The 26,688-nt window shown below is 39.9% G+C and overlaps 1 protein-coding gene across 2 annotated transcripts in view; it reads right to left on the bottom strand.

Moving 5' to 3' along the window:
• ARHGAP28 (Rho GTPase activating protein 28) overlaps positions 1-26,391 on the bottom strand; it is a 69,230-nt gene extending 42,839 nt beyond the window's left edge. Inside the window, exon 1 of one of the 2 annotated variants that reach the window (XM_044426314.1) lies at positions 26,136-26,391. In XM_044426314.1, coding sequence (XP_044282249.1) covers positions 26,136-26,260 — 125 coding nt within the window. In that variant the 5' untranslated portion in view covers positions 26,261-26,391. Of the gene's footprint in view, positions 1-180; positions 1,503-26,135 lie in introns of those variants that run through there. The other variant, XM_044426316.1, reaches the window with a different exon arrangement.
• Positions 26,392-26,688: the final 297 nt, after the last annotated feature.

Below are 26,688 nucleotides of genomic sequence, written 5' to 3'. Positions count from 1 at the left end.
ATACAAGAAATAAGAACCACCCAACCTGTTAAAACCTCCTTCTCATAGCAGTATTTGCCCATTTGAAATAGCCAAGAAATCTATTATCTCTTGCATATCACTGAAATTCTTTGGATCATATTTGCCCAGGAAAGATTACCAGACAAGTAGTAAATTATAATGCCTCACAGTTTTACTTACAGGAATACTGAATGACATTTGATGTATCACCTCTGCACCATACGATCCAGCCACCAGAAGACTGATGGAAAGATTTGTGCAGACTTTGAAATGAATCCTGAAACAGATGGCAGGTGAAAGCAGATATTTATGACAAAAACTGGCATGCTTCATACTGGCATATCACAGTGCTGCACATGTGACCACTACCCAATCAGCTGTGATGTTGTTTATGGGAAGAAGCCTACAATCATGTTTAGATTAGTTGAGACCTGATTTGTGTATACATGTCAGGAGTAACAGTTTAGTCATGCATATACAAGAAGCGACAATGCATCTTGTCATCTATAACTGGAACAGATAGTGTTAGCACAGGACTGAAGGAAGTGATTGAGTAAGGGCATTCCCTTACACAGACCATCAGCAGTCCCAGGAGGGCTGGAATCCCACATTTTTTAGCGGGGCATCTGCCTCCACATCTGCTTCCTAAATAAAGGTATACAGGATCTCCACTTATCTTCGTTACTGTCATGAGACAGGGTTCCTTCTTTCACACATTCAAAGCCATGGACCTTTCTTCCAAAATGTTGATTATCAACCAAAGCATATTCCAGAAGCACAAACTCCCAGAAAGGATCTCTGAGTATGCGCAGAGCAGTTTTTTGAACCCAATCTAGTATTTACTTCTAGAAATTCTCCTTATGAGTATTCATAAGGTCCCATCCTTTCAGGAGGGTTTTTTTTTTGGGAAAGGACCACATCTCTTCTCTGTACACTGATCCTCTAATTGGGCTGCCCTCCTTTGCTGAAGTCACTTCATGGGGTCACTCAAGAGCCATACCCACCTTGTCTGTCTTTGAGGAGTTTCCCTGTTTCAAGCCCCATCTCGCTAGCTATGCATCTTAGTTATTCTCAGAGGTTATTCTACACACCTGCTGATTCTGGCATTGAAATAAGCATTTCCACTTCTCTCATCTCAGCGTCTGGAATCAACCTGCATTCTGAGGCCCCTCCAGCTCTTCCCCCTCCTCCTCTGATTCCCAATCTGCAGACCTTCAGAAAACATGCTAACTGCAACTGTCTTTCTCACTCCCAAGTGTCACATACGATGCTTCTTGATAAGAGGAGTTCTTGTCCACATGTGAACTGGCTCACTTGAAAAGTCATCATGCTGGGAGTGATCAGTGCAAAAAGAAGCGTCTACCCCAGCACCCGTTGCTGGACACCATGAAGAAAGACACTGAGATGGACATGGTGGTCTTGAAGGAAGCAGTGCGAGACAGAGGGGCATGGAGAGCAATGATTCATAGATTGGCCAAGGGTCGGACACAACTGAATGGTTGATGAGGACTACGTTTTCTTTCCTGCTATCGGTCCCTCCTACTCTGCATCTTTCTATCCAACCCTTTTTATACATATGGGTGCCCTTAGGAGACGGTTCTTTAAAATGGATAGCCAAACGTACTTCAGAGCTTATGTACATTAGTATTTGTAAAATTGTGCTTTTTGGTTTTTTGGGGTTTTTTGTCCTGAGCCTTGGATCTATTCAGTTTGTAGCACTAATCCCAATTAAAGTGACGAAACAAATGGAGTTCCACTATTTTCCATAACCAGTAATTTGTTATATAAAGTCCATCTCCTGGTATGATTTGGTCCCCTCGCATTGTTTATATGGAGCTCAGTGCTAAACTACATGTTAGGCTATCCTGTCTCTTTTCTTCTTAGGGCAGACACAGACAAGGATCTTCTAAGTAAGACCTTTATTGTGATAATGCAAACTAGTAAAGCTGTCTGGAATGTACATGTGAAGTCTATTGTAGACACCGATAACAAAAGAAACAAATCTAGGTAGAAGTCTCCCTGCTTAGCTCATTAAGGGAGTGTGGTTTCATGGTATGAATTTGATGACTAAGGCCCTCTCCTCCCTTCCAAACTCAAATTACTAACACCTTTAAGGCGGATTTTGTTGGTTCAGAGCCAACTGCTTAGAATACTTGACATTTCTTAGTTGATCTGCCTTGTTCTTCTTCTCACCCTGGGATTAGTTATGTGCATTCCCCCATCTTCAACCAGTTTCCTCAGGTTTCCCTGGTATCTGAGGCTATCTGACTTTCTTCTCCCATGTGGGTGATCTCTGATTCTACCATCACTGGCATTGTAATTGTATAATCCAGCTAATTTAAATACTGTCTTTTTGATACATAATGCAAAGACTTAGTTATGAACAAAACCTTGTATGTGTATCTTCCTATAATTGTTTGCATTAACATTAGACTCAGTGGTCCATCATCAGAGATTTATTGATGGAAAGGTTTTACCTAACTCTGGGATATATTAGAGCTAGTACTATTTATCAGGCATGCCTGTCATCACAGCAATGTGACATCATTCTGACACTATTGGAGAGAAACAGAGATGTAATGAAAGCCAGAACAATAATGAAGAATACTTTCAGAACAGACTATTGTTATATAGTAAGTCTTTAATATATATTATTAAGAAACAGCTGGATTGACTGAATAATTTGGGTAAAATCCAACATAAATTCTGCTTAAAGTAGACCAATTGAAATAAATGGGACTCGCGTTAGTCATGACTAACTTCGTCCCATTCATTTTAATCAGTCTCTAGGTAGGACTAATATTGGGTTTAAACTTTCATGTTTATAATTAATTATGTTGCTATTTTGTAGGTTCCCCTGTTTTTTACTTTACTGGAAAACTTTGACGAGAGAAGCAAACTGAATTACAGATTCTAAGTAGGAAAATATGCTGCTGTTATTTGTGCTTAACCCCAAGTTTGTGCTTAACCCCAAGTCTGTTCAAACATAAAACCAACCATGCAAGGAAATAATGTTCACAAAGCATGGGAAAAATGAAGAAAGATTGCATAATATTGTGGGATTTAAAAAGTACTGCTTTAAGATGTAATATGTCTTCAGAAGTGTTACTGTATATTGTGAAAGAGCTGCTAAATTCCCTATTCTTAAAGAAATGACAATCTTTACCATAAGTAAAATGAAATTGCATTCAGAGATTACCTTGACAAATTAATTTGCTTCTTTGGAAAACTGGTCCCCGAACTAATTTCAGTAGTGAATATTTTACTCTCCCAATCATAGTTCTAGCATTGCATTATGAGGAAAGGAAAAAGGAAAAACAAGCATGCATAGTGATATACATGTAAATACTGAAGACTGTAATGTAATTAGGTGGGCCAGAATGCAGAATATATTTGGTATGACATTGATAAGATTTTTGTTTTCATTGGACACCCATAATCTTTTTGTAAATACAAATTTAAGATTTTACTGCTGGCTTTCCACAAAACCAGAGGTGTTTGATTTCTGCCCTTGCCATCAGTGAATTCTAGCCAATTGAAGAAACAAGAATCAAAATGTGTTGAAAAAATAAGTTTTCACTGATTTTTCTGTGTCGTACTTCTTTCTGCAATAACAAAGCTCTATCTGGGTGGCCTATTTCAGGCTTTAGGTTAGGACTCACAGGACTGAATGGTTCTCTGAACAATGCCAGGAAGCAGTGAAAGGTGCACCCACCCAGACCAGACTGCTTGCTCCCTCCATATGGGAAGATGGAAACTTCAACTACCCCTCACACACGCCTGTCTTTCTGTTTGGAGGATGTACTGTTGATTCTGAATGGTCCAAAGCAAGATCTTCTTTTAAAACATAAATAAAAGCAAGTGGAAATGTCCAGGGGTGCATCAGAAAGGCAGTACAATCCTGGAAAAAGAAATAACTACAAGGAATTATTTAAGATTGAATTGGTTTTGTCTCATTGTTATTGTAAAATAGGGTTGGCAGCTAATTAGTAACAAAATATTATGGTCATTTGAAAGGATCTCTCTCTCTCTCCAGTTGCCCTAACTTATTTTTCTCTCAGCTATTTGTTTAGACTACACAAAAACAGAAAGCAAAGCCACTTCAGCCTGCTCAGCCTTCACTTCCTGCCCTGTCCTGGGTTCCATTATTTGGTTCTGCTCTTGGGCTCAATTCAGGTAACACATTTTCATTTAAGAGTTGTCAACTCTCCTTTGAGTGTTTTTGGTGCCAGTATCTGGTTATGAACCCTCCCTTGAAGCTTGCTTGTCTAGCATCATTACAGCTATTATTCTAGGCAACAGACCAAGTCCATCCTGTCTTCTCAAGTTCTTAATGGCATTAATCTTTCTGTGTTTAGTGTTTTTATCTGTTCTGAGTTTGCTGCACTATGGATATTTTACTTTGATTTATGTTTAGTTGTAAGCTGCCCTGAGGGCTTTTGTAGTGTAAAGGTAAGAGTAGTGGAAAGTGGAAGATGTAGGAATTGCTGTGATGGAGAACAGATGAACTAATCCATTTAGTTATAGCATGTTATACTGCTCTTTACCCAAAAAGACTTCCAAGGCACCTTGCAAACATTTTTTAAGGCAGTTGCTGCCTGGCTTGCGATCTAAAGCAATCTAAAGCATAGGCTGCAAAAAGAAAGTAGTTGAGGAAGGAGTTTATCAACAGCAAATTCAGATGCTAGATTTTCACTTGCCAAGTTCAGTTGATCATAGATACATTGGAATGGCTACAGCTTTCTCAGTTCCTGATGGCCTTATATAGATCCTGGCACAAGAGAGGGGTGCTTGACTACTGCGGCTTCTCCCTGTCATTCTGAACAAGGCTGAAGTATTTGGGGCCAGATTTGTGATGAGATTAGGGAAAGGCCGAATGGGGACTAGGACCTGAAACTCCTGAGCTTCAGTCCCATATTTCAATTGTTCAGACTTCAGCTGCAATTCTCCTGTGAGGTGTCAGTAAAAATATTTGATCAGGTCAACCACAACTGAAAAATATCTATCTGAGAGTTCCTGTTGACATATTCAACAAGTATATTTTAGAGGTGATGAGCCTATCCTACCTCCTTCAAACACCACTACTTATAACTTTAAACAAGAAATATTTACAACAGTTGTAGTAATTCAGAATCCCAATGTTTCATTTTTTTATCATTCATTGAATGATAAAGGGCATAAAAGTTCTAAGCATATTATTCATTATTCAAAAGTCTAAGCATATTCACTTTGCTAGTTAGCTTTTGCTTCCAGAAGCATAACAACCATCTTTATAGACAACCCTGTTATTGGAGATCTTAAAAATAAACCGAACAACCTCCACTTCTGATCATTTTCTCTTTCTTCCTACTCAGTAAAAAGTAGCATTCAGATTTCTGCATCTTTCCTGGTGCTTCCTGGTATTTTTCAACAACCTCTGTTGTTAGAAACACCAAGTTTAACTGGCTCTATCATGATGTCCATCACAGCTGATAGACCCTGTAACTTTTCATTAACAGATTCAACCATTTGCAGATACAATCTCTTCTAACATTTGAATGACATAGTCTTTACTACTAAGAATTTCAGAAGCATATCAAGTCAAGGAATAATCAAATTGCTATTAATTATCTGATACATTTGTAACATTTGCTCTAGAGGTCTCCCTCTGAAAAATTGTATTACTAGCCATTGTAAGTTTTGAAATACAGCTCCTTGTGTGATCAGATAACACTCCTTTCTTGTTTGCACATTGTTTCTCATTAGTTTCTTCTTCTGAAAACGTTTGAAACTATTTGTTCATGACCTTTGTCTTGCAACAATGTTAGTTCTGCATAAATTAGACTTCTACCACATGGCACTCTCAGATATGGAAGACTACAACTCTCATGCCCAGTTAGCATGGCATAAATGATAATTCACGCTGCAATTTATTCATTGTGCCTTACAGGCTGTTACTTTCCTCCCACTGGCTGTGTGCGTCTTACTTTCCATTTTGTATTTCTATGACTTCTGCTAAATTACTTCTAACTGCTCTAATTATCATTAACTGAGGGATTAATTGCTCCAGAATGCATACAAGTATGGCACATGAAGCATTATTAGCTGTAAATAATTATATTATTTTAAACTAATCATATGTTCAACTCACCATATCAACAAGATGCACTTAACAAATAGAGATACTTATTTCGTTTCTCACTCTGCTAAGCTACTTGAAAGAACAGTTTTATATAAATATATTAAATAAAATAGGATGCAAGGAGTTAATTTATATTCTTATCACTCCTAAAGTTGGGAAGACAATTGCATCCCTTCTCATAATTACAGCCATGCAACCAACCCATCGGCACACAACCAGCCCATTCAGAGACATAATTCCTAAGAATTTTTCACAGTGCTGCCATTGTTTTGAAGACAGTCCACTTCAATTTCTTCAACAATAACTGAACATTTTAAGCACACTTTATTTAGACCTAGAAACATACATGAAAAGTCCAGTTGCAATCCTTGGATGCTGTGATAACCCATTATCTGATATTGTAGCTGGAAGACTTGATGAGTAATGGCAAAAGACTGTCATACCAAGAAGACAGAGCAGGCAAACTATAGATGTGGGAGGAAAGTGAAGGGCCCAGATCCATGCACCAATGAAACTTGCCTGACCTAAATATGAAAAATATTCAAGAAAAGGCTCTGCCAAAAGTAGAGTTTGAACTAAAATGTGCACATGCCATCTGGATGTTAACCTCATTTGCTGTGCAGAAGTTGTGCTGTTCCTGTCCATGGCTTCTCCATTCCAAATGTGTCCTTCCTTCCCTTTCTCAGGGTCCTAAATGCATGCTTATCATTTGCATGATTGACAACTACATTGTCAGCCCTGGGGCTAAAGGTAAAAACAGTTGAGGGTGGATTCAGAATAGGAAATGGTTGGTGGGGGGATGTTTAAGTACACTTTCCTCCTACCGCTTCTTTATTCCAAAACCACCCTCCAATCAAGAACTGTGCAGTTAGGCTTGCAAAGTATAAAAACCCACCAATTCAGGTCTAATCTGGACCATTACACCACAGGCTTCCAATAGCTATTTTAAATCAACCTGTGATTATGGGAAAATGCTAACATTATGCTTTCTCCATGCATTCATGTAATTATCTGAAAGTGCATTTTTAACCAGGAATATTCTGTTTAATATCACAGTATGATGTATGCTGCCCTGCGCAACAAGTCAGTGAAACAAATATTTTATCTAGACAGAGGAAAGTTAGAAAATGATAAGCCAGTGTTTCCTCAGCTTTTTGAGGAAAAAGTTGCTGAGCAGAGCTTAGAGGAAGTGTACCAAACAGGATGATCAAAGTAGAAAAATCTAACAGAAATGATAAGACATCACGTTTCAGAGGGAATTGCTGGCAACACACTTGCATAATTGCAGTGACAGCATTAAATCAATCATTGTAAAAGTGTGGACAAGATTTTCCAGCCATCCCATGAGCCTGATTATCAAACTGTGAAGCAGGCTTCCTGAAGCGGTTCTGGGCTGTTCCTTGGCTATATATTTATATATTTTTCTTTCCAAAGGACATTTCTAAGGTAGCCTATCAAACTGGAACATTCCTTTGATTTAGCTGAGTAGACAAATCCCAAGATCTGGTTCCCAGGAGGGAGCAGCCATCTTTAGGGGCTAGCCATCCCTTCCTTCCCAAAATAGTTTAGCAAGTGGAAAAAATGAGAGAAACGATTGTAGTAGCTTTGATTACCAAGGCATGTTTGGTGAAGAGGGATTAAAATCGAGGGGCTGAACATTCCGTCTTCCTCATCCCACCCAACAGCCTTGGAGCTTGATGAAGCCTGCTGCCTGAAGACCGGTGCTGAGGGGGCTGCTTGTTGGAAAGACTGAGTAACGTTAACATTTCACACACATGTGAGACTTTTAAAAGGCTGAGATGTGAAAGGAACTATGAAAAGAGACACAGGTGAAAGCTGGAAGGTTGTCTCTAGTGAAAGGTGTGACTGCCAACATGTGCTTGTACGATAATTGTGGAAATCCCTCATGTGAAAGAGTGTTCTATTTATATTTTGTTAATATTTTTGTACTGGGCCTTTCCCATTGCCTGTTTAGTGTTCTGATGTTAAATTCGTTTAATTTAGTTATACTATTGTCTTGAAGATCAAGATGAAGACATCTTGATATTTCTCGTATGTTTTAATCCACCAACAATATGAATTTGTAATGGTTTCTATTGCATCTGCTGGAAATAGTTATTTTGACTTACACCTTATAAATTATATTTGCTTTTGTCCATTTGTTACTTTGTGAGCTTCTTTGGGCGTTATTTTGTGGAAAAGTAACATACAAATAAATTTTGATGAGTAGTTGCAATTGGACTATTATGGATATTTCTGGCCTCAGCTCATCCCTGCAGTAGGCGGTACAGTTGGTGTGGCTGAGTGGCTAGAAGACTTTCTAGTGGTTGACAAGGCTGGACTTCAGGTACCATATTATTTACTTCTATGAGGTCCACAGCTTGTCCTAAGGATCCTGAGGAATGGTGTGCTAATGAGTGGCAAAACAGTTCTTCTTCACCTGTCTATGCCTTTGATTCAAGAAAGTAAAGAGCAGCTCTCTCACCATGCAGTTTGATGAGACATCAAACAAAATTCATATCTTATTTTGCATCTGTTTTTGCCTTCTTTAAAATAATTCTTGTAATGATAAATGTTTTGTGATTATTCCTATTCACTTGTATAGCTGATCCTAGTGTTAGTTCATGGTATCTGATTTCATCTAATCAAGCATATAGAGGTACTGGAATTCAGAGGCAAAGCATGGTGAGAAATGTTTGGTTCTTTCTGAAATCCCTTTATTAGCCAGTGGTTCCAATGATGCAATCAGAAAATGGAAAGAAGAGCCATGTTTCTGAGTTGCTTTATTTGGGATTTTGTGTCCAAGCTTGACATTTTTTAAAAAAATCCATTTATAAAAACAAAACAGATTTGGCGCTAGTTCCTAAGCACTGCATGCACGTTGTATTAGTTAAAGAAAGGCAAAGAAAAAGAGCAATCTAGATGAATATGGATCTCTTAATGAATTCCTGTGAACAGTACTTTGATCATTGCTAGGTTAATGCTGGATAATTTAATACGGAGTTATAATAGGCCTCAGCAGATAACTACAATTGGGGAGCAATCAACACAGAGCCTGGAGAGTAGGATTTTGCACCCTGGTCTTGTTCCAATTCCAACAGATATATTGGCTCTTTTGTAAAAAGCCTTCTGTCCACGAATACAAGTCATATGCATTTATTATATATTTATCCCATCTTTTTTGCTGCATGGAACCCAAGGTGGCCCACACAAGTCTTCTCTCTATTTTATCCTCACAACAGCCCTGTGGTTAAGTGGAGCCAGTGACTGGCTCAAAGTCACATCGTTAGCTTAATGGATTAGTGAAGAATAGAACCTGGATCTTCTGAATCCCAGTCCAACGCTCTAACATTACTCCACACTGGTTATTGATATGTGATGCTTGCAAGCTTTGTGCCCTGGAATTGTTCAAGTTCAGAAATTGACCTGATTCACATGATATGACAACCCACGGTGCATTGTCAGCCTTGTTTATTTCAGGGTGGGGTGGCTGAACCCAGAACATGTTCTTTGTTGTTAATTACACACAAGCCAACTTGAGAAGTCCCTTCACTTTAGCAAATGTGTACAAATCTTCCTGAAAGTATTTTCATTTTCAAGTCAAATTTGCACAAAATGTTCAAATGGTAAAAAAACAAACACTAAACAAGTCCAAACATCCTCAAGTGTCAAACAAATGCATTCACTATGTGCAAAGTGAAAGCGATAACAAGCCACAGAAATCCTGACTGAGTGTCAAGCGTAGTATTGGTTAGTAAGTGAACAATCACCCCCCCCATGGATTATTTCCAGTGCAGCTTCCTGCAGTGCATGAACCAGCCCTATGTGAAGAGACTTCCTTCATATAACAATTATGTGGCATTTATAAATGATTCAGCTGTGGAGGATGGAGCAGAGTCTGCCATTGTAATTTCTATTTCCTTTCTGCGCATTGATTCTACCTGTGTAGGACGTGCTACAAAATGAGTTACCTTGACGTAAGGTGTTGATGGAATGAGCATATTTTGTTAAGTGCAAAAGTGATCAGGCTACTGCCATACCATTGACAGGCATTGCAAATTTGGAATACAAGCACTGTAGATATGCTACAGTTGATGTTTTGCAACAGATCCTAAAATGATTATTCATTGTACAGCTTTGCGCAGTGTGTTTCTAAAAAAATAAACACTGAGCCGATTGTTCAAATGCTAAATCAATTATGGCACAAATATTTGAGAATATTTATCCATTTATTTCCATTCTGCCCAATAGCCAAAAGGTATTTTTGGTGGTTCACAACGTTTACAAGTTTAGTCTAAGAGATCTATTATTAGAGCTCTGTTAGCAAAGATGTTAGAAATACCTGCCTACATTAGACCACTAACACTTTCTTCCAACTGGAAGAAGCCCACCATAATCTCAATGCAAGATCAACTATCTTTTACTGATTTTAAATCATGTTGACCTATGTTTTGTTGGATACTATTTTCAGATGTAATCCAAAGATTAAATTTTGCATAATCCCCATCATGTCACGTGAAAATATGCACCCATGTTCCTTCTTCAAAATTAATCCAGCTAATCTCAGAGTCTTTCATTATGAAGTTGGACTTCTCTTAACAGCAATGAACTTCTTTAGGCATGAGCATCACTACATTCAACATCTTCGGTTTGCAGTCGTCTAGTCACATGTTGCTTTAGGCCAGCTTTGTTTCAAGAGTTAAGCACTGCAACTGCAAAATAGGTACTTTTGGGCCCCATTGATTATGGCCAGTTGAAATTGATGGGGTATAAAGATGGTAAACTTTTGCTGGGTTGCACCCTGCTTTCATGTTTTCAGTTGGTAGTACTTACATGTTTTATACATTAAGCCCAAAGAAATGTGTTTTTGTGCCCAAAAATATGACCGTGTTTTCCGTGGTCTTTTTAAATTGGTGCCACCCCTAATATTTATGCCACACTGTTGCTAGCACTGCTAAAAACTGAGGTTATAAAGATACATGCAAACAAATTTGGCAAACACCATTTCCTTTGTTTATAGACGAATACTTTTCTGTTGTACAAACCTTGAGCATATCTTAGACAGAAATTCTAGTCTTAAATACACTAAACGCCAACAAGAGTAATTAAACAAAGGGCTACAAAACAGAGCAGAACCAAAAAGAAATGCTTGCTTCTGGACTGGGTCAAGTTAGAGCTTGAGGAAGGAAATGCTGATCACCAGTCCCAACCTAGGTACAACACTAAGTATTCCTTTTCAAGATAGCATTAGTAGTGTTTAAATATCTACTAATTTAACAGATTCCAAAAGGACAAATAAATGTAATCCTGTAGAAAATCCTGTAGAAAATTATTTTATATAATTTCTTATGCCACTTTATGAACAAACTGGAAAATATGTTGTTAGAAGAGGTGAGCTCTTATAAATTAATCTATAAACAATAAGTTGTATCCTGTTGTTCAGTTATATCGGCAGGACCAGGAGGGAGGGATTTTTCTTTCCTTGCTCCATATGCTCAAAATCTTGCCTGGAGGACTGGGGAAGCCTTCAGATTTCCAGTGGTACAGACGGCTGCAGAGTGGGAGGATTGTGGGAAGAAGAGGGTCCTGTCACAGTAGCAGATTTCTGCAAATGTATTTATTTATTTAGAATTTTTGTATGCCGTCCCATTTGCATGAGCCTCGGGGCGGCTTACATACAATAAATAAATGCAATACAAATAGTGCACATAAAATCCAGATTCACCCTGGCTGCAAATTAAAACCCTATAGATGATATTAAAAATTGTTAAAATATTGTTTAAATAAATAGGTCTAAGCCTGGCGCCGGAAAACAAATAACGACGGCGCCAGGCAGTCCTCTCTGGGGAGCGCATTTCATAGGTATTCCATAAATACAATATTAGATTTAAGCAAATACACTTTAGCTAAAACAACTGCCAGTTTTACTACAGCAGTTATTTAAAATAATTTTAAAACTTTATGTGAGGGTGGGCAATGTGCACTACTTATAGACATTTTTAGGTCTCCCTGATCCTGTTGAATGGGTTTTGGCAACAGTAAAAATTAAACCATACCAAGAACAGGAAAATTTTGCAAGGAATTCTTTTTCATGTACAATTCTGCCTTCAGGCAAGGCATACACTCCCCATGTGCTTTTTCCTTGAAAAAAATCACTGCATTTTTATACCACAACAGCAAATTCAGTAGCAATGTTAGTGGCGGTGGAACACAGAACCTGATGGCTTCTTGAGGAATAATTTGTCTGCTTCCCCAAATCTCTAGAAGTTGCCAACTTGTACTTTGGACATTTAGTGTGACATTGAAATGTCTCCCCCTGTGCAAGTCTTAGGTTGCCGTCCCATAGCACTTGCTTAGAAGTATGTTCCACTGAATTCATAGGAGCTTACTTCTGAGCAGATGGCATTGCTTTTGCTTTTGAAGCATTAGGTTGAAACACCCTTTCTCTGTGTTGTTTTATTTCGTTTTGCCTTGGCTTGAGATAAAAAGCACAAAAATACAAAGCTAGTTCACCCATGTTCAAGGCTCATTTTGGGAATCATTTAAAAAAATCAATCTGATAAGAAACACTCTTCTAAGATCATCACAAAGACTGCAGTGTAATCCAGCTCTCCATCTATGGATACAGCCAAGAATGTATTTTGTCAGCCTACGCAGACTTAGCTGCAGTTGGCAGGGTTGGTCTAAAATTCAAAGTGCTATTAGCAACACAAAATTCCTGAAATAACTTCAGTGGGCATTGTCGATGCCATGGGACTTTGAAGTAATGACTTTTCATTTCAATGTCTGGTATATTCAGGATAAGTGGCATTTTTCCCCTACAGGTGTGCTCATTCCTGTTTATGTGGGAATGGATGAATAAGAACAATATAAAACTGTTTTTGATTTATATGTGCGATTATTATCAAATGAAATACCATATGTAGGGTAGGATAGCACATGAAGGATAACAGGCCATTGTGACTGATCCCTTGCGTAAGTGCTTCACACAAATACTTCTGCTGTGCTTTTCAGCATCACATGTAGTATGCAGATATTAATTTGATATCATCTTCTTCTTCTGAAAAAGGATCAAAGAACACAATATTTTGAAGCTGTAGCATCACTGCCTTTGCATAATATTTTTCTTGAACTATGCCCACTAAGTATGCCTCCTGCCATATAGGATGTCAGATACAGATTCCTTTCTCCAAAAGGCTTCATAGTTGTAATCGAAATGAGAATAAAACTTCCAAGAAGAAACATTACCAAACACTTTTCTGGCAGTTTTGTGCTATAGTTGCTTTGTTGTTTTCAAAGAACTGACATATCAGAATTGGCTTGGATCACAGAAGGATCTGGTCTGTGTGAACTAAACGGTCCATCTTATCTCATTTGAGACTCAGTGGCTTTGGCATGTGCTGGGCAGACTTTCATATTCAGTGCATGTGAACCTGGGTGCTGGAGTTGTGTGAGGGTTAAACGCATTCTCACATAATCCATGGTCTGTTGGTTATGCAAGAGTTGCACAATGCTTAGGCAACTCCCACTAGCTGGGTTTATATGACATTGTGGCCACCAGCACATACTGGCATTTGCCACAACCCATCATGGCTTAGATAAATCATGGAAGGCTATCTGATCATGCAAATTGGACAACAGGGCAACATATAGTTCCAAATTATTGTTTGTGACACTATAATTTAGAGCCATCATGATCCTGTTTCACATTATAATGCATTTATTCCAGCTTGCTTCAGTTCTTACACACACACACACACACACACACACACACACACACACACACTAACCATGAATACAAAAAATGCATTATGGAAAGGGTGATGCTTGGTACTGGAAACAGATGTGGTATTAGGCACTGAAAAATTCCAAGGTTCAGACCCACAGGACAAAAATGTTAAAATCCTCTCTACATGAGCTTTCAAGCTGTTTTCCCTCTTTGTCCCCCACTCTGTGTGTTTGTGTGTGTGCACGCCTGTAAAAGACCCATTCTTCTAAGAACACCCCTATTTGTACGAACGGAACATGGATGAGGGAGAGAAGGTATTTGTACCTTTATTTCAGCAAGTGCCCACAGATTGGAGGGTGGTGGGGCAGATGGCCTCCCAGATAGTCATGGCTCCATATGAAAGATTCAGGTCTACATCCCCCAGTACTGCCCATGACTGGTATAAAATGCAGACCAGAACACATAGCTGAAAAATAGGACTGTTGTGACATATTTAAAACAATCTGTAAAGCTCTACAAACATCTAACAGTTAAGAAGAAATGAATATATTGCTCCATTTTGCATACATTCCAATAGTTTGTCAGATTTCAGCAGATAATGGTAACACTTCCAAATATGATATGTGATTGTTTCTGTTATAGGCAGTGGGCCTTCGAACATGTTTTATTTATAATATCTGACATACCCTTTATGAGTCAGCAGGAAGACAGATAGAAGCTAATACGTTTATGAGTTTCCTATATGACGGTCTTTGCAATTGTGTGTGCGCGCACACATGCATATACATTTCAGTGCATTTATGCTGTTTTAGTAGGGAGATTTAATATTAGAAAATTGAAAACCAAAGTTTGACACACAAGGTTTGTTGTGCAACCAGTCGAAGGCATCGTGCTGCTGTTCAGGTTTTCCCTGCTCATATGTAAAACTTCGTGTTTGAGGCAAGGTTGTTGTACAAAAGATCTTCATTTGGAAGCTAATTTCTGACTTCAAAAGTAAACCCAGTGGAATGAGTTGAAAACAGAATTGATGTTTGTTTGTACCACATCTGTACATCTGTTTTCCCTGAAACAGATAGCATGTAAAACCATATACAGGAACTTCCCCTTGTGTTTACATTTCCTATATTTTACAAGTTTCCTTTGAGAGTTAATTTCTCCTGTTTTCCCACAGGTTAACCTTTCATTTCATAGCTTGTATGAGTTTCCTTTGAAATATAATTTCTTCTACCCTTTCTTCTTCAAAAGGAGGACCAGCTATATCAGGAATTAAGAATTTACCCTGTGACTTATGATAGAGTTCTGCAAAATGCATAGCTAAGAGCTTTATTTTCTTAACCTATGTATTGGTACAGAGGGGGAAAGAGAGAGAGAGAGAGAGAGAGAGATTTATCCAATTTCTAGATATGTGTAAACTTTGTTAGTGTGCAATTCTATGTATATTCTGACAGAAAAAAAAATCCTTGCAACTATGTAATCCCAGTAATTCAACTTCAGTGTGCCCTTTATATATCTTAATGTAACAATATGTTAATAGCACTCATATCTAGCAGAACATATTTGTCTGACTAAAAGAGGTTATGGTACAGAATATACTGCAAACCTAGGCAAGCTACTGTAGAGTTTACCAATCACAAAGTAGAAAGGCAGGTCATGGAGAACACCTAGCTCTATCAGAACTATATTTTATTTACATTTTATTACAGTCGCAAGTCAATATAAGTTTGTATCCCACCCATAAAAAGGGGGGAAAGGTTCAACAAAACATTTTAAAGTGGGGCAAGCATATTTTTCCCTTAATTTGCCATGAACTCACAAAGAAACTTCTCAGTGTGATAGAATGAGTCACCTCTCAAAGAAACCTTCAGAGAATCACGTTGCAAGAGTTCCTTGATGCAAGGAGAATCAGCTTCTTTCTGCAATTGTTATACAAGTACAGCAGTACATGATCAACAGACTCCATTGCATCCATGGACAGAGACATGTGTTCACTGGGGTTGTATTGAATTGTCAACTTAACAGTGAAGAGGGCAAATGAGTGAATATGAATGAATATTTGGAAATAGTCAATGCATGCAAATATGAAGCTCTAACAAGTCTACATTTTAGACAATCACTTAAAGATAATGGGAAACAAGTATTATTAGTTGCAGCTCTCAGAGATCTAAATCAAGTAAGCTCTGCATAGCAGAACTGTGTTTTCTTTAAGTCATAATTGCCCCAAAATTTCCACAGGAGCAAAATTCAGCTTAAAAGTCCTCTTTCCCATTTCCCTCATTCACTGACTAATAACGGAGTTGGGAAACAGTAAACAAATATAACATATTTTGGACAAATAGTTATAGATTCCTAGAAGGAGCAAACAGAAATTGAACTTTTCATTTCTTTTTACAGGCAACTTCAAGCATCATTTAATCAGTGTGCAGTAGTAAGTGACATTGTTAAAATGAATGGAGGGCAGCTGGCCAAATGTTCAATCAAACAAACTGATCAAAAAGACAGTGCCAGATGTTTCCCATAAGTTCTGTGTTTGAAGGCACCAGGGAAATCAACAGGGGCACCATGCTAAAGAAACCAGAGAAGCCAACTCTAGTTTCAACCATAACATGAAATTCTATAAAGACTATAAATATTGCATTCCTCTGTGAGAGTCTCAAAGGACATGTTGTAGATGTTTTTAAAGACTACAGGAAAAAGTGAGTCTACTATTGTCTGGTTTATTTATAAGCATTACCTCCTGAATTGTTTAATAATAGTTTACAGCAAGATGTTTAAATGGGTTTTACGATCATTGTTAAGAAGTGGCTTTTCAATGCCACACTCCAAAAGAAGTTGTATGCATCTTCCCTCAAATGGGATACGGTCTTGCATGCTTTTCTAGCTTGATTTTTAATTTACATTGACAATTAAATCCACCCAAGTTCTATTTGGATTTTTTTTAAAAAAATCAGCAATGCAAACGTCCACAAATTTCTATGCCTATTGAAAATTTTAGGATTTTTTAAACGAAAAACTCTCCCCCTCCACATGCATCCACCATGAAGTTCATGGAACAATGTGATAAATATCAAAAATAGTTAAGCTTCTTTTCATTGCAGCTTGACAAGCAGATTGACATCATCTGTATATGCACTGGAATTGCAGGGCCAGATCTACCAGACAATCATATCTACCAAACAAAGATCCTTATGCTCCCTAAATTAGAGTCCCATTATACTTTCTTCCAGGATGCAGGTGGCGCAGTGGTTTAAATTGCTGTGCTGCTGGGTTGGTTGATCGAAAGGTCACTGGTTCGAGTCTGCACAATGGGGTGAGTTCCCGTTGCTCCGTCCCAGCTCCTGCCAACCTTGCAGTTCAAAAGCATGCGAATGCAAGTAGATAAAAAGGTACCACTTCGGTGGGCAGGTAACAGCGTTCCGTGCACGTCGGTGTTTAGTCATGCCAGTCACATGGCCACAGAGACTGTCTGCGGACAAACGCTGGCTCCCTTGGCTAGGAAACGGAGATGAGCACTGCCCCCTAGAGTCAGACATGACTGGACTTCATGTCAAGGGGAAACCTTTACCTTTACACTTTCTTCACAACAGCGAAAAGCACATACAATGTATTAATGATTTATGAAACAGCAGCCTCTAAATTATTTTGCACCAATCAAATTATTATGATTGCAGCACAATTCTGTTCAAATGGCAACAATGCCAGAATTATATAAAATATAATAGAATATATCAGTCTAATACTGCCTCACCTATCTAACAAGAGTTCACAAAAAAAGCAGGGGGCGGTTGTGGTAACTTTATAAGATGCTTTAACACTACAGCTGCTTATCTAAACTGTGTCACCAGAGTTAATCCTGCCTGGAATCCCCATAAGTGCACTAAATTTATACTTTCAGCCATCCACAGAAGGAATGGGGAATGTGAGACCCAGTAGGCCTACCCTAGCCAATAGTGGGAATGAGGAAATTGCAATCGAACAACATCTGGAGAGCCACTTGTTCCCCATCCTTCTCTTCAGAATGGACCATGTGTGTGTTCAGATACATATAATCCCATCAGTATTTTAATTTTAAAATTATTTTCTCATGAAATGCTGGCCTGTAATGTTCCTTGTCCCACACTTTATAGGAATAAAGCTGAACTTGATTACTTCCTTACCCTTTCTCTTCCTCTTGCAAACTTGACTGCAAAGGGAACTTCCTGATGAGATAATTTGTAGTTTTCCTATCATATCTGAAAAAAGGTAATTTAAGTGCTTCCTGGTTTTCAGAGAATGCTTAACCCACATTTTGCCATAATGAAGAAGCTGTAGTTTCATAAACTGTTCGTTCCCTCTTGTAGTTAAGCATACATGTGAAAGAGTGAAGGACAGGGAGCACTTGTGCCCCCTGAAGGTCCAGGAATCTTGGGTCTGAGCTGGACCACTGTGGCTGAGAAGGTTCAGTATATGTGTAAAGCAACATAATTAGATGAGGAGCATATGTATCTGCAGGAGCCACTGTCTGCTACAGTGAACTCTTAGACTTCAGACAATTGGTAGGCATATCAAACTCTCCCTGGAACGCTAGTTGTAGCACCCAATATGAAGTTCAGTATATTCAGGAACAACCTCTGCCAAGACACACACAGTTCTTTTTAAATTAGACAAATGGCCTCAATTAGAGCAAAAATAAAGGCTGGCTGCCAATGTCTTGCCTTTATGAGCAACAATAAGAAATAAGTCAACAATGAATTATGCCTCTAATCATTGGTATATAAAACATACAAGATAAAACAATGAAGCTAACATTCCCTAGAGTTCATTGGAAAATAAACCTATCTTACAATTTATGAAGCAATCCAGTTATATGGGTTTTGGTTCTTATATCAAAAGAAGGATTTGGATAAGAAGGCAGCTGGCAGCGTGTGTCTGGGGGGCTCTTTTTTAAACAAAGGCTTAAGAAATCCTTCCCATAAGAATTTACCCTGAATATGGAGATTCTAAAGGACTTGGTGAGCCAAGTATGGCTTCTAGGCATCAGCTGGAAGGCCATATTATACATCAGTTTTCCAGAACCAAGGCCAGAAGATCTCTGACCTCACAGCTGGAATCAGTGATTTGACAACCTCCCACCTCTTGTAGCTGTTGCAGAAAAATACTGCACCAGCTGCCCCTCCATGACTGGAGAGAGGAAAAAGGAGACGTTTGGAGACAGAAGGAGACTTCAGACTTCAGAGTACGATGTCCTCTGCAACTTCCTTCCTTCCTCCCCGCCCCCACCCCAAACTGCCCTAGCTAGCAGCCCTCTAGCAAAAATGCAGAGCTGTAGGAGTGGGGAGGAAATGCTCACCCCCTACTGCACCTTTCTCTGTTCTGCATAAGATACCTATGTAGTCATCCTGATAGGACTACATCTGTATGTGTATTATCAGTAGAGCAATGATGCTCTTTGAATCCATCATTCATGTTTATTCAGATCATTATGCATATGTAGCTCAACACCGTTTTAGTTCTTGATTGTTTTCTTATAGACATCAGCACTAATAAAATCAGAGCTTCACAAGGAATACATATGTGATTTTGCATTGCTCCTACTTCCAAACAAAGGCATGAGGCAGTATCTAGGATGACTAGAACCACAATAGTGCAACTCACAGCAACGGGAACAAACCCTCTTTACAGTGCAGGTACCACTCTTAAAGATGATGGCTAGAATGGTTTGATTTTCCTATGGTCCTTACGGAATTATTTCATCCTGGTTCCTAGCTAACCAGGGATTAGTCCCTATCTCATACGCACTCTTACCACCCACCCATTTAAGCAAGTTGGAAGAAGCACGACCAACCTAAACCTGTCCAGTGCTTGAAGTCAGTGAAGTGATCCATGGCTTAACGATGCTCCATCCTTGTTCCCTGCACACACAACCATGAGGTTTGGCCTGGGTACTTATTCCTTCTTCTGTGCAATGTTGCCTCAGTGTGATCCTCAGTGTTTTCTTACAACTCTTCTTCCTACTCACACTGTTCTTGCTACAAGAGCAAGTACTCTTGCTTAACCTGTTCTACTTTAGCCACCAACAATATACTCATGGAAGGTTCTTTGGGAATCTTAAAATCCAATCACACTACATCAAGCCCATGCCAATTCAGAAATAATTTTAAGAATTTTTCAAGACATATTGTAGAATTGAACATATTAACAAGATAAAGGAATGAGATAGGAAATTCAAAGAGAAATCAGACTTATGGTTTCTAAACAGGAGATGTCAACAAAAACATAAAAGTACATGACCTGATCTTAAAAGCTGCTACAATGACAAGTGCTTAGAACTCAGTACATAGAACCCTGATCCTTGTCATATGATTTTATTTTTATTTTTTTATATTGCGATTTATATCCTGCCTTTTTCCTACAAAGGGCTCAAGGCAGCTTATATCATCTCTCCTCCTCCATCTTATCCCCACAACAACAACCCTGTGAGGTAGGTTGGGCTGAGAATCTGTGACTGGCCCAAAGTCACCCAGTTGGCTCCATGGCTGAGCGGGGACTCGAACCTGGATCCTCTGAGTCCCAGTCCTATGCTCTAAACCACTGCACCACACTGGCTCTCCTATGATGTCATAGCACAACAAACCAGATGATTTACTGCTAGAGTAATATGAGCAGTGAAAGTGTAGTGTAGTGATACCGAATAAAACTGTAGAATGGAATACAATATATAAAGAAGAAAAGGAGCACTGTGTTGATAACTCAGCTATAAAGGCCTTTAGAGATACCCTCTAAAGGCATTTGAGAGATACTGGTGACTAGCTGGTAGTGATAACTTCTAATAAGGGGATGGAATTGAAATGCAATACATGTGAAGAATGGACTTACCAGGAAAAAAAATGCTGACCAGCTAGGGGATGAGATTGACCCTGTATAGCTTCATAGCTATGCTTATTTATGAGATCAAAGTGCCCAAATAGTATTGGGATGCCATTATACATATATCAACAGCATCCCAATGGAAAGAATAAACACTGATACTGCTCAGATGCCATGATAAACCATCATGGACCATGTTGGTGGAAAAGCTCCTAGCCTACATATAGTTATAGGTTCATCCTTCCTCCAATGCAGCTGTAAGAATTTTTTGAAGATTTTGTTATAACTGCAATTTGTTATGTCATCTAAAGTTAAGCTAATCTTAACTATGTTTTCTTTGAAGCAAGCCAACTTCAAACCTTGATTTTTGAAGCTGGCTCTAGCAAATCACACATAATTTTAACCACAGTTTAGAGTTCAGACATAATGCTACACTGTTAATTGAAACCAGAAATGAAAGCTTCTGATCTCCTCATGGCTGCACAGCATGAGTAGACAGGAAGGGCAGGACATGACTCTGGGAGGAGGTTGGACTCATTCCTACTGAGATAAGCCATATTTTATAATCTCTGAATCCATCCGCTATGTTAAAAGTAAACTTTGGGACCACTGATTTTTTAAAAACCTGTTTCATAAGGGCAAGAGATTGAATCTAATGGAAATGGAAATTTAAGTTTTTCATTTCTGTACTTCTAAAATATACTACTAAATAGTACATCATCTATGTTAGTCCGTTGGGCATACGTTTTTCATTTTGGAATGAATGTTGGCATGAAACACCAAGGTTCTGTTAGCCAACAAAAGAAAAAAATGATGGCTTTTGAATAGTCTTTAGTTATGGAAAACCATTTCCAGATTTATGTCTTAATCAGCCACAACATGAACCCTCTGCAGCAGCTGTGATATGATTCACAGGGAAAGGGAAAGAGGAAAGACCATTTTGACAACAAAAATCATTAGAAAGAATTTGAAGAAGGAAAAAGCAAACGTATCCAGCCATAGATTTTTCTAGGCTTTTCTAAAGCAACCAGTACATTTACTTTCATGCTTCTGCATTCCATTGGACCACATGCTGAGGTAATGCAACCTCCTTCTGCAACATGTTTTGGAAACACAGATGGAGTTTCTGACTGCCCATATGGCAAAAACTAGTTATTGCAACAAGACAGCTGCAGGAAGTGGGCAACTTCACTAGGAAAGCCAGTTCTGAAATGTGGGTGTGCATTTTAAATATTTTGTAGCAGCTTCTGAAACTTATTGTTCATTTATATCAGAGCTTGCGTTTTAACATTTTATGTTTGCATATAATTTACAAATAACTGTTCCTATTTGCATTCTTTCTTGATACCAGCAGGTTTTGATACTATTATTGGAAGCATATGAATGGACACCACTTAACTCTTGACTGAGCAGCAGAAATGTATGTTTAGATTTATTGGTTTAAGTCCAGAGTGTTCTTTCTGTAAATGGAAGCGCACCTTCCACTTGAAGAAGGGTCTGAGACCCAGTGGGATTCCTGTTGGAGGAAGGATAACTGGTGATTTCTACCCACCCCCTCCTTTCCTTGAAGCCCCACCAAGCCACTTCCCATATTATTCCAGAGAGTTCCTGCCTCCTCCGGTGGCTGCAGTGTGAAGAAAGAATCAGCAAAACTTTCTCCCCTTCCTCCAATATGAATGACCCATAAGCAGAATTCTACTCATGGGGACTCTGTATCCAAGCCATTTCTTTTCTGTTTTCTCATAAAAAAGAAATAATGTTTTCGCCATTAATTATACTTATTTGTTTAGATTATTTATAGCTAGCATGGTGAGTTGAGGTTTCTCCTTTGTGCATTCAATGCCACAGACCCTTTCCTTGCAAGTGTTCTTTATTGCTCAAAACCAGACAACACCCAGAATGAATATCTAAGCATGCACAGAGCAGTTTGTCGAAAACAATCTAGTATTCACCTCCAGGAACTTTCCTTATGAGCATGCTTGTGCCCCATCCCCTCAGGAGGGATCTTCTGAAAACAAGCATGCCTCCTCACTGTACTCTGATTCTCCAAGTGGGCCACCTTCTACTGCTTAAAATTACATCCTCTGAAGTTCCCATAGGCTTTGATGCAGCATGTGATGAATATTTTACTACTGAAATTAATGAAACACTTTGACTGGTGGTATATGACTTAGTTCAAAGTACTGATTGTCATAGCAAAAATACGTGTGCAGTAGTCCGGAACTGAAGTTCTCTTGACAGATAAATGGAACACAAAGGAATGCCCTTCATTTTCCTCTACATAGTGGTATGAGCTTGATGAACTGCTGTTGTCCTCTGAAATTGTCCAGAGGACAAGTGTCTAAATTTACTGGACTGTAATATGCATGCCAGTGTGTTTGTGGTGATTTAGAGTATAGGACTGTCCCAAGTTGGTCATGGAGCTCCCTGGGTGATTTTGGGCTAGTCACTCATAGGGCTGTTGAGAGGATAAAATAGTGAGTAGGAAGATCATGAATACAACCTTGAGCAACTTGGAGGAAAGGCAAGATATAAATGTAACAAATAATGTGATCTAATTGGAAATGGCATTTTTCTTGGTACAGTAAGAACTGAAATTGCAACAGGCAACAGCAGTGATATTTGCAGTTTGAGAAACTTCTGTGACCAACTTAAGGAAGATATCATATAGCCCACCATAAGGTAGGCACTGAAAAGCATGAAGTCTTTCTTCCTCATAATGTGGAACACAGAACGTTTTTGAAAGTCTATGGCAATGAAGTCTTATGTCTTATGTCTTATCTCTAGTCACCTAAATTTACCATAAACCATGTTATCATTTTTACATTTATATCCTGCTTTGTCTCTCTCATGCAAGGAACATATGGCAGCTTACATTGTCCTTCTTTCCATTTATCCTCACAACATTGAGGTTGGTTAAGCTGAGAGTTAATGACTGGGCCAAAGTCACCAAGTGAGTTTCATGGCCGGTAGAATCCAGATCTTCTGAGTCCCAGTCTAACTCTAACTACTACACCACATTGTCTCACTCCATAGTATATTTTTCCTTTAACATTTATACAATACTCTTGAAATTCTCGATTTAGGGATAGGGCCAAAGTCCATATGTTATGGTGACTACAGGTGGTTGTCGTCCATTTTGGGAGAAGGAGTTGTCTGTTTCATTGATGCCACACTAAAAGAATTATATCCTCAGTATGAAAACAGCTAACCCGACATGGATGCTAGGGCATAATATTTATTTATGCTCTGATAAAAGACCTTAGATCTTAACTTTACACCAGTAAGTCAGTGTGTCATAGTGATTAGAGAGTTGGACTCAGGAGCTCTGGGTTCTAATTCCCATCCAACCATGGTGCTCATCTGGTGACTTTGGGTCAGTTATATATTCTCACCCCAACCTGCTGGCATTGTTGTGTGGATAAAATCATAGAATAGTAGGGTTGGAAGGGGCTGGAGGCCATCAGATTCAACCCTCTGCTAGTGCAGGATACTAAGTTACACCATCCCATTCAGATTCAAATACAGAGGAGAAGAACCTTGTAAGCCACTTTGAGTTCCTTGCCAGTGGAAGAAAGGTGGAGTATACATGTAATGTTGTTGTTATTTTGGATCCACAAAACAGTAGCAATTATCATATACTGCACTAATATGCACTGGATAAGAATAACACTATATACACAGGCAGAGACTGCAAACCTTTTTGAACCCAGTTGGCCTTACTCTGAGCACTGCAAAATAAACACACATCTTGACAAAGAAAGTTACACACAACTTAGTGTCACCATTAGTAAACTACTAAAATATAGCAACCACTATTCCATTTTACAGATAGGAGAGACAGACAATAAACAAAGAACATGCAAAGGCCACTTAGGAAGTGCACAGAATGCTGGGAAATTATATTCTCCCTGTGGTGTTCATTAGCTTTCTCCTAATGTGGCATGATCAGAGCATTGGCTGCCATAATGTTAGAATGGCCATTGTAAAAGCCCTGAATAAGCTGCCGAAATGGATAATCAGTGTCAGCTTAATAAACTGACTTACTTCATATACTGAGAACATGTACAAAGAATAAATATACAGCTACTGCTATTATATTTTACAGGAGGGAAAATGAGACAAAGAAACAAAGACAGAAGTCCAAAGATATGCACAATATTCCTTCCTGTACTATTTTAATATCTTGTTTTATGCATTTTAACTTTTTATTTTTTAAAAAATCTCATTTCTAACCCAAAGGAAAAAACCACCAGCTACACAATACTACCAACACATATTTTGAGGTATCAGCTAAACTCAGTCTTCATGTTTAGAGAAAAGGTCAGTTTTATTAAGACCAAAGGTGTTGCTAGCCATGATATTACCCAAACAATTTCCTGTATCAGCACATTTATCTGGGACAAATGCAAGGAATGTCTCCATGATGCACTAATATTGTGAAATTCCTGTCCGGGGGGGAAAATGCTGGTGTCTGGATGTAATGACCTTTTGAGTGGCTGTTTGCCTTAAGTATTTGATACTATATTGTGCTTCTGGCACACTCCTGCTTTTATTCAGTGGTTCATTGTTCACAATGTACTGCCATTGCCTGTCCATCGGATGGTGTGGGTGGCTAAAGAGAAAGAAACCGCCTACCCATCAAAAAAATCATCAGTACATTGATAGGTAATGGACTCCCCCCCCCCGCCCCCATGGCATTAAGAGTGCAGCCCTAACGCACCTACTAGAAATAAGTCCCATTAAGTTCAACGAGACTGACTCTTGGAAAGCATGCATAGGATTGCAGCCTAAGACCGCAGTTCCCTAACTGGCTCCGTGTTAACAGGAACCTGCTGCATGCGGTGGGCTCGCGGTGTGCTAGCTGGCACCCCAAGCTCACTTCCCCAAGAAGTCTCTCAATTCATTACCGTCCCGTTCTGAGTCGATCGGGAGAGAGAGACGCCGCTCGTACGGAGGAGCGAAGGGATGGCCCGTCATGCCTGAGCGCGAGCCAGGCTCTCGCCACCAGCTGACATTCGCGTCCGCTCGGTCAGCTCCTAAATGGCGCATCTCGTCAATGAGTGACCATTCCCCCGCGCCCTCCTCCCGTCTCGCTCAGCGCTTCTCGGCAGGTCGCGGCGATGCTAATCTCGGCCAGGAAGCAAACTGGACCCGCCGTTCCCGGGAGAGCTGCAGTGGAGCCCCTCTGCGCCTCCCCGCACGTCCAGCGCAGCCACGGCAGGCAGCGTCCGCCGCGCCAGCCCGAAGCCCCTTCCGAGCGCCAAGAAGCAGGCTGGCCGGAAAGCAAGGAGGGGGAAGCCCGGAGGGGGGCATGCCTCCCGCAGGGCGGCTCAGCCCGCTCCCCCCCCCCCCGTCCCCCAGCCTGCGCGCACAAGTTGCGGGCAGACAATGGAGCGGAGTGACCTCCAGCAGACAAAAGCCCGCCGGCGCGCGCCTTACCTGAGCGGCGACCGGCTGGCGGGGCCGGCCGGAGCTCTGCCTTGCTCTGCTCGGGCCGGCAGCCGGGACGGCGTGTACGAGTGGTAGGCTGTCAGCACCACGCTGCCCGAGTCCGTGATCTCCATGGCCGGAGGCGCATGTCGCTCTCGCCGCGGCCGGCATGAACGGTGCCCGGAGGTCGCTGTCACGAAAGCGCAGGCATGGCCTTGCCCTTTAAGAGCGCCTTCTCCCCGCTCGCCGCCGACCGCCGGGCAGGCGAGAAGGCGCTCTTCCTCCTGCCCGAGCAGCCGAATTAGCATACATTCAAAAACACCGCCCCCGACACACGCCTTCTCTCGAAGAAGGGCCCTTGTTCTCGGAAGCTGAAGATCTTCAGCGATCCTGCATGGCACAGGAACCTGCTCCCTTCCAGACCTGCACCCGTGGTCCACCCTTGCCTTCAAAAGACGAACTCAGGCATTTCTTTTGCCAGGGCAAGGAAGAAACATGGATTTTGCTCAGCCAAAGCCTCAGAAAAATAGGGCACTCAGGAAAGAGAAATTGTTTACAAGAG

Source organism: Varanus komodoensis, unplaced genomic scaffold, assembly GCF_004798865.1.
Source record: "Varanus komodoensis strain SLA01 unplaced genomic scaffold, ASM479886v1 scaffold17, whole genome shotgun sequence".
NCBI lineage: Eukaryota > Metazoa > Chordata > Lepidosauria > Squamata > Varanidae > Varanus > Varanus komodoensis.
This window is presented reverse-complemented; position numbering and strand designations above follow the sequence as displayed.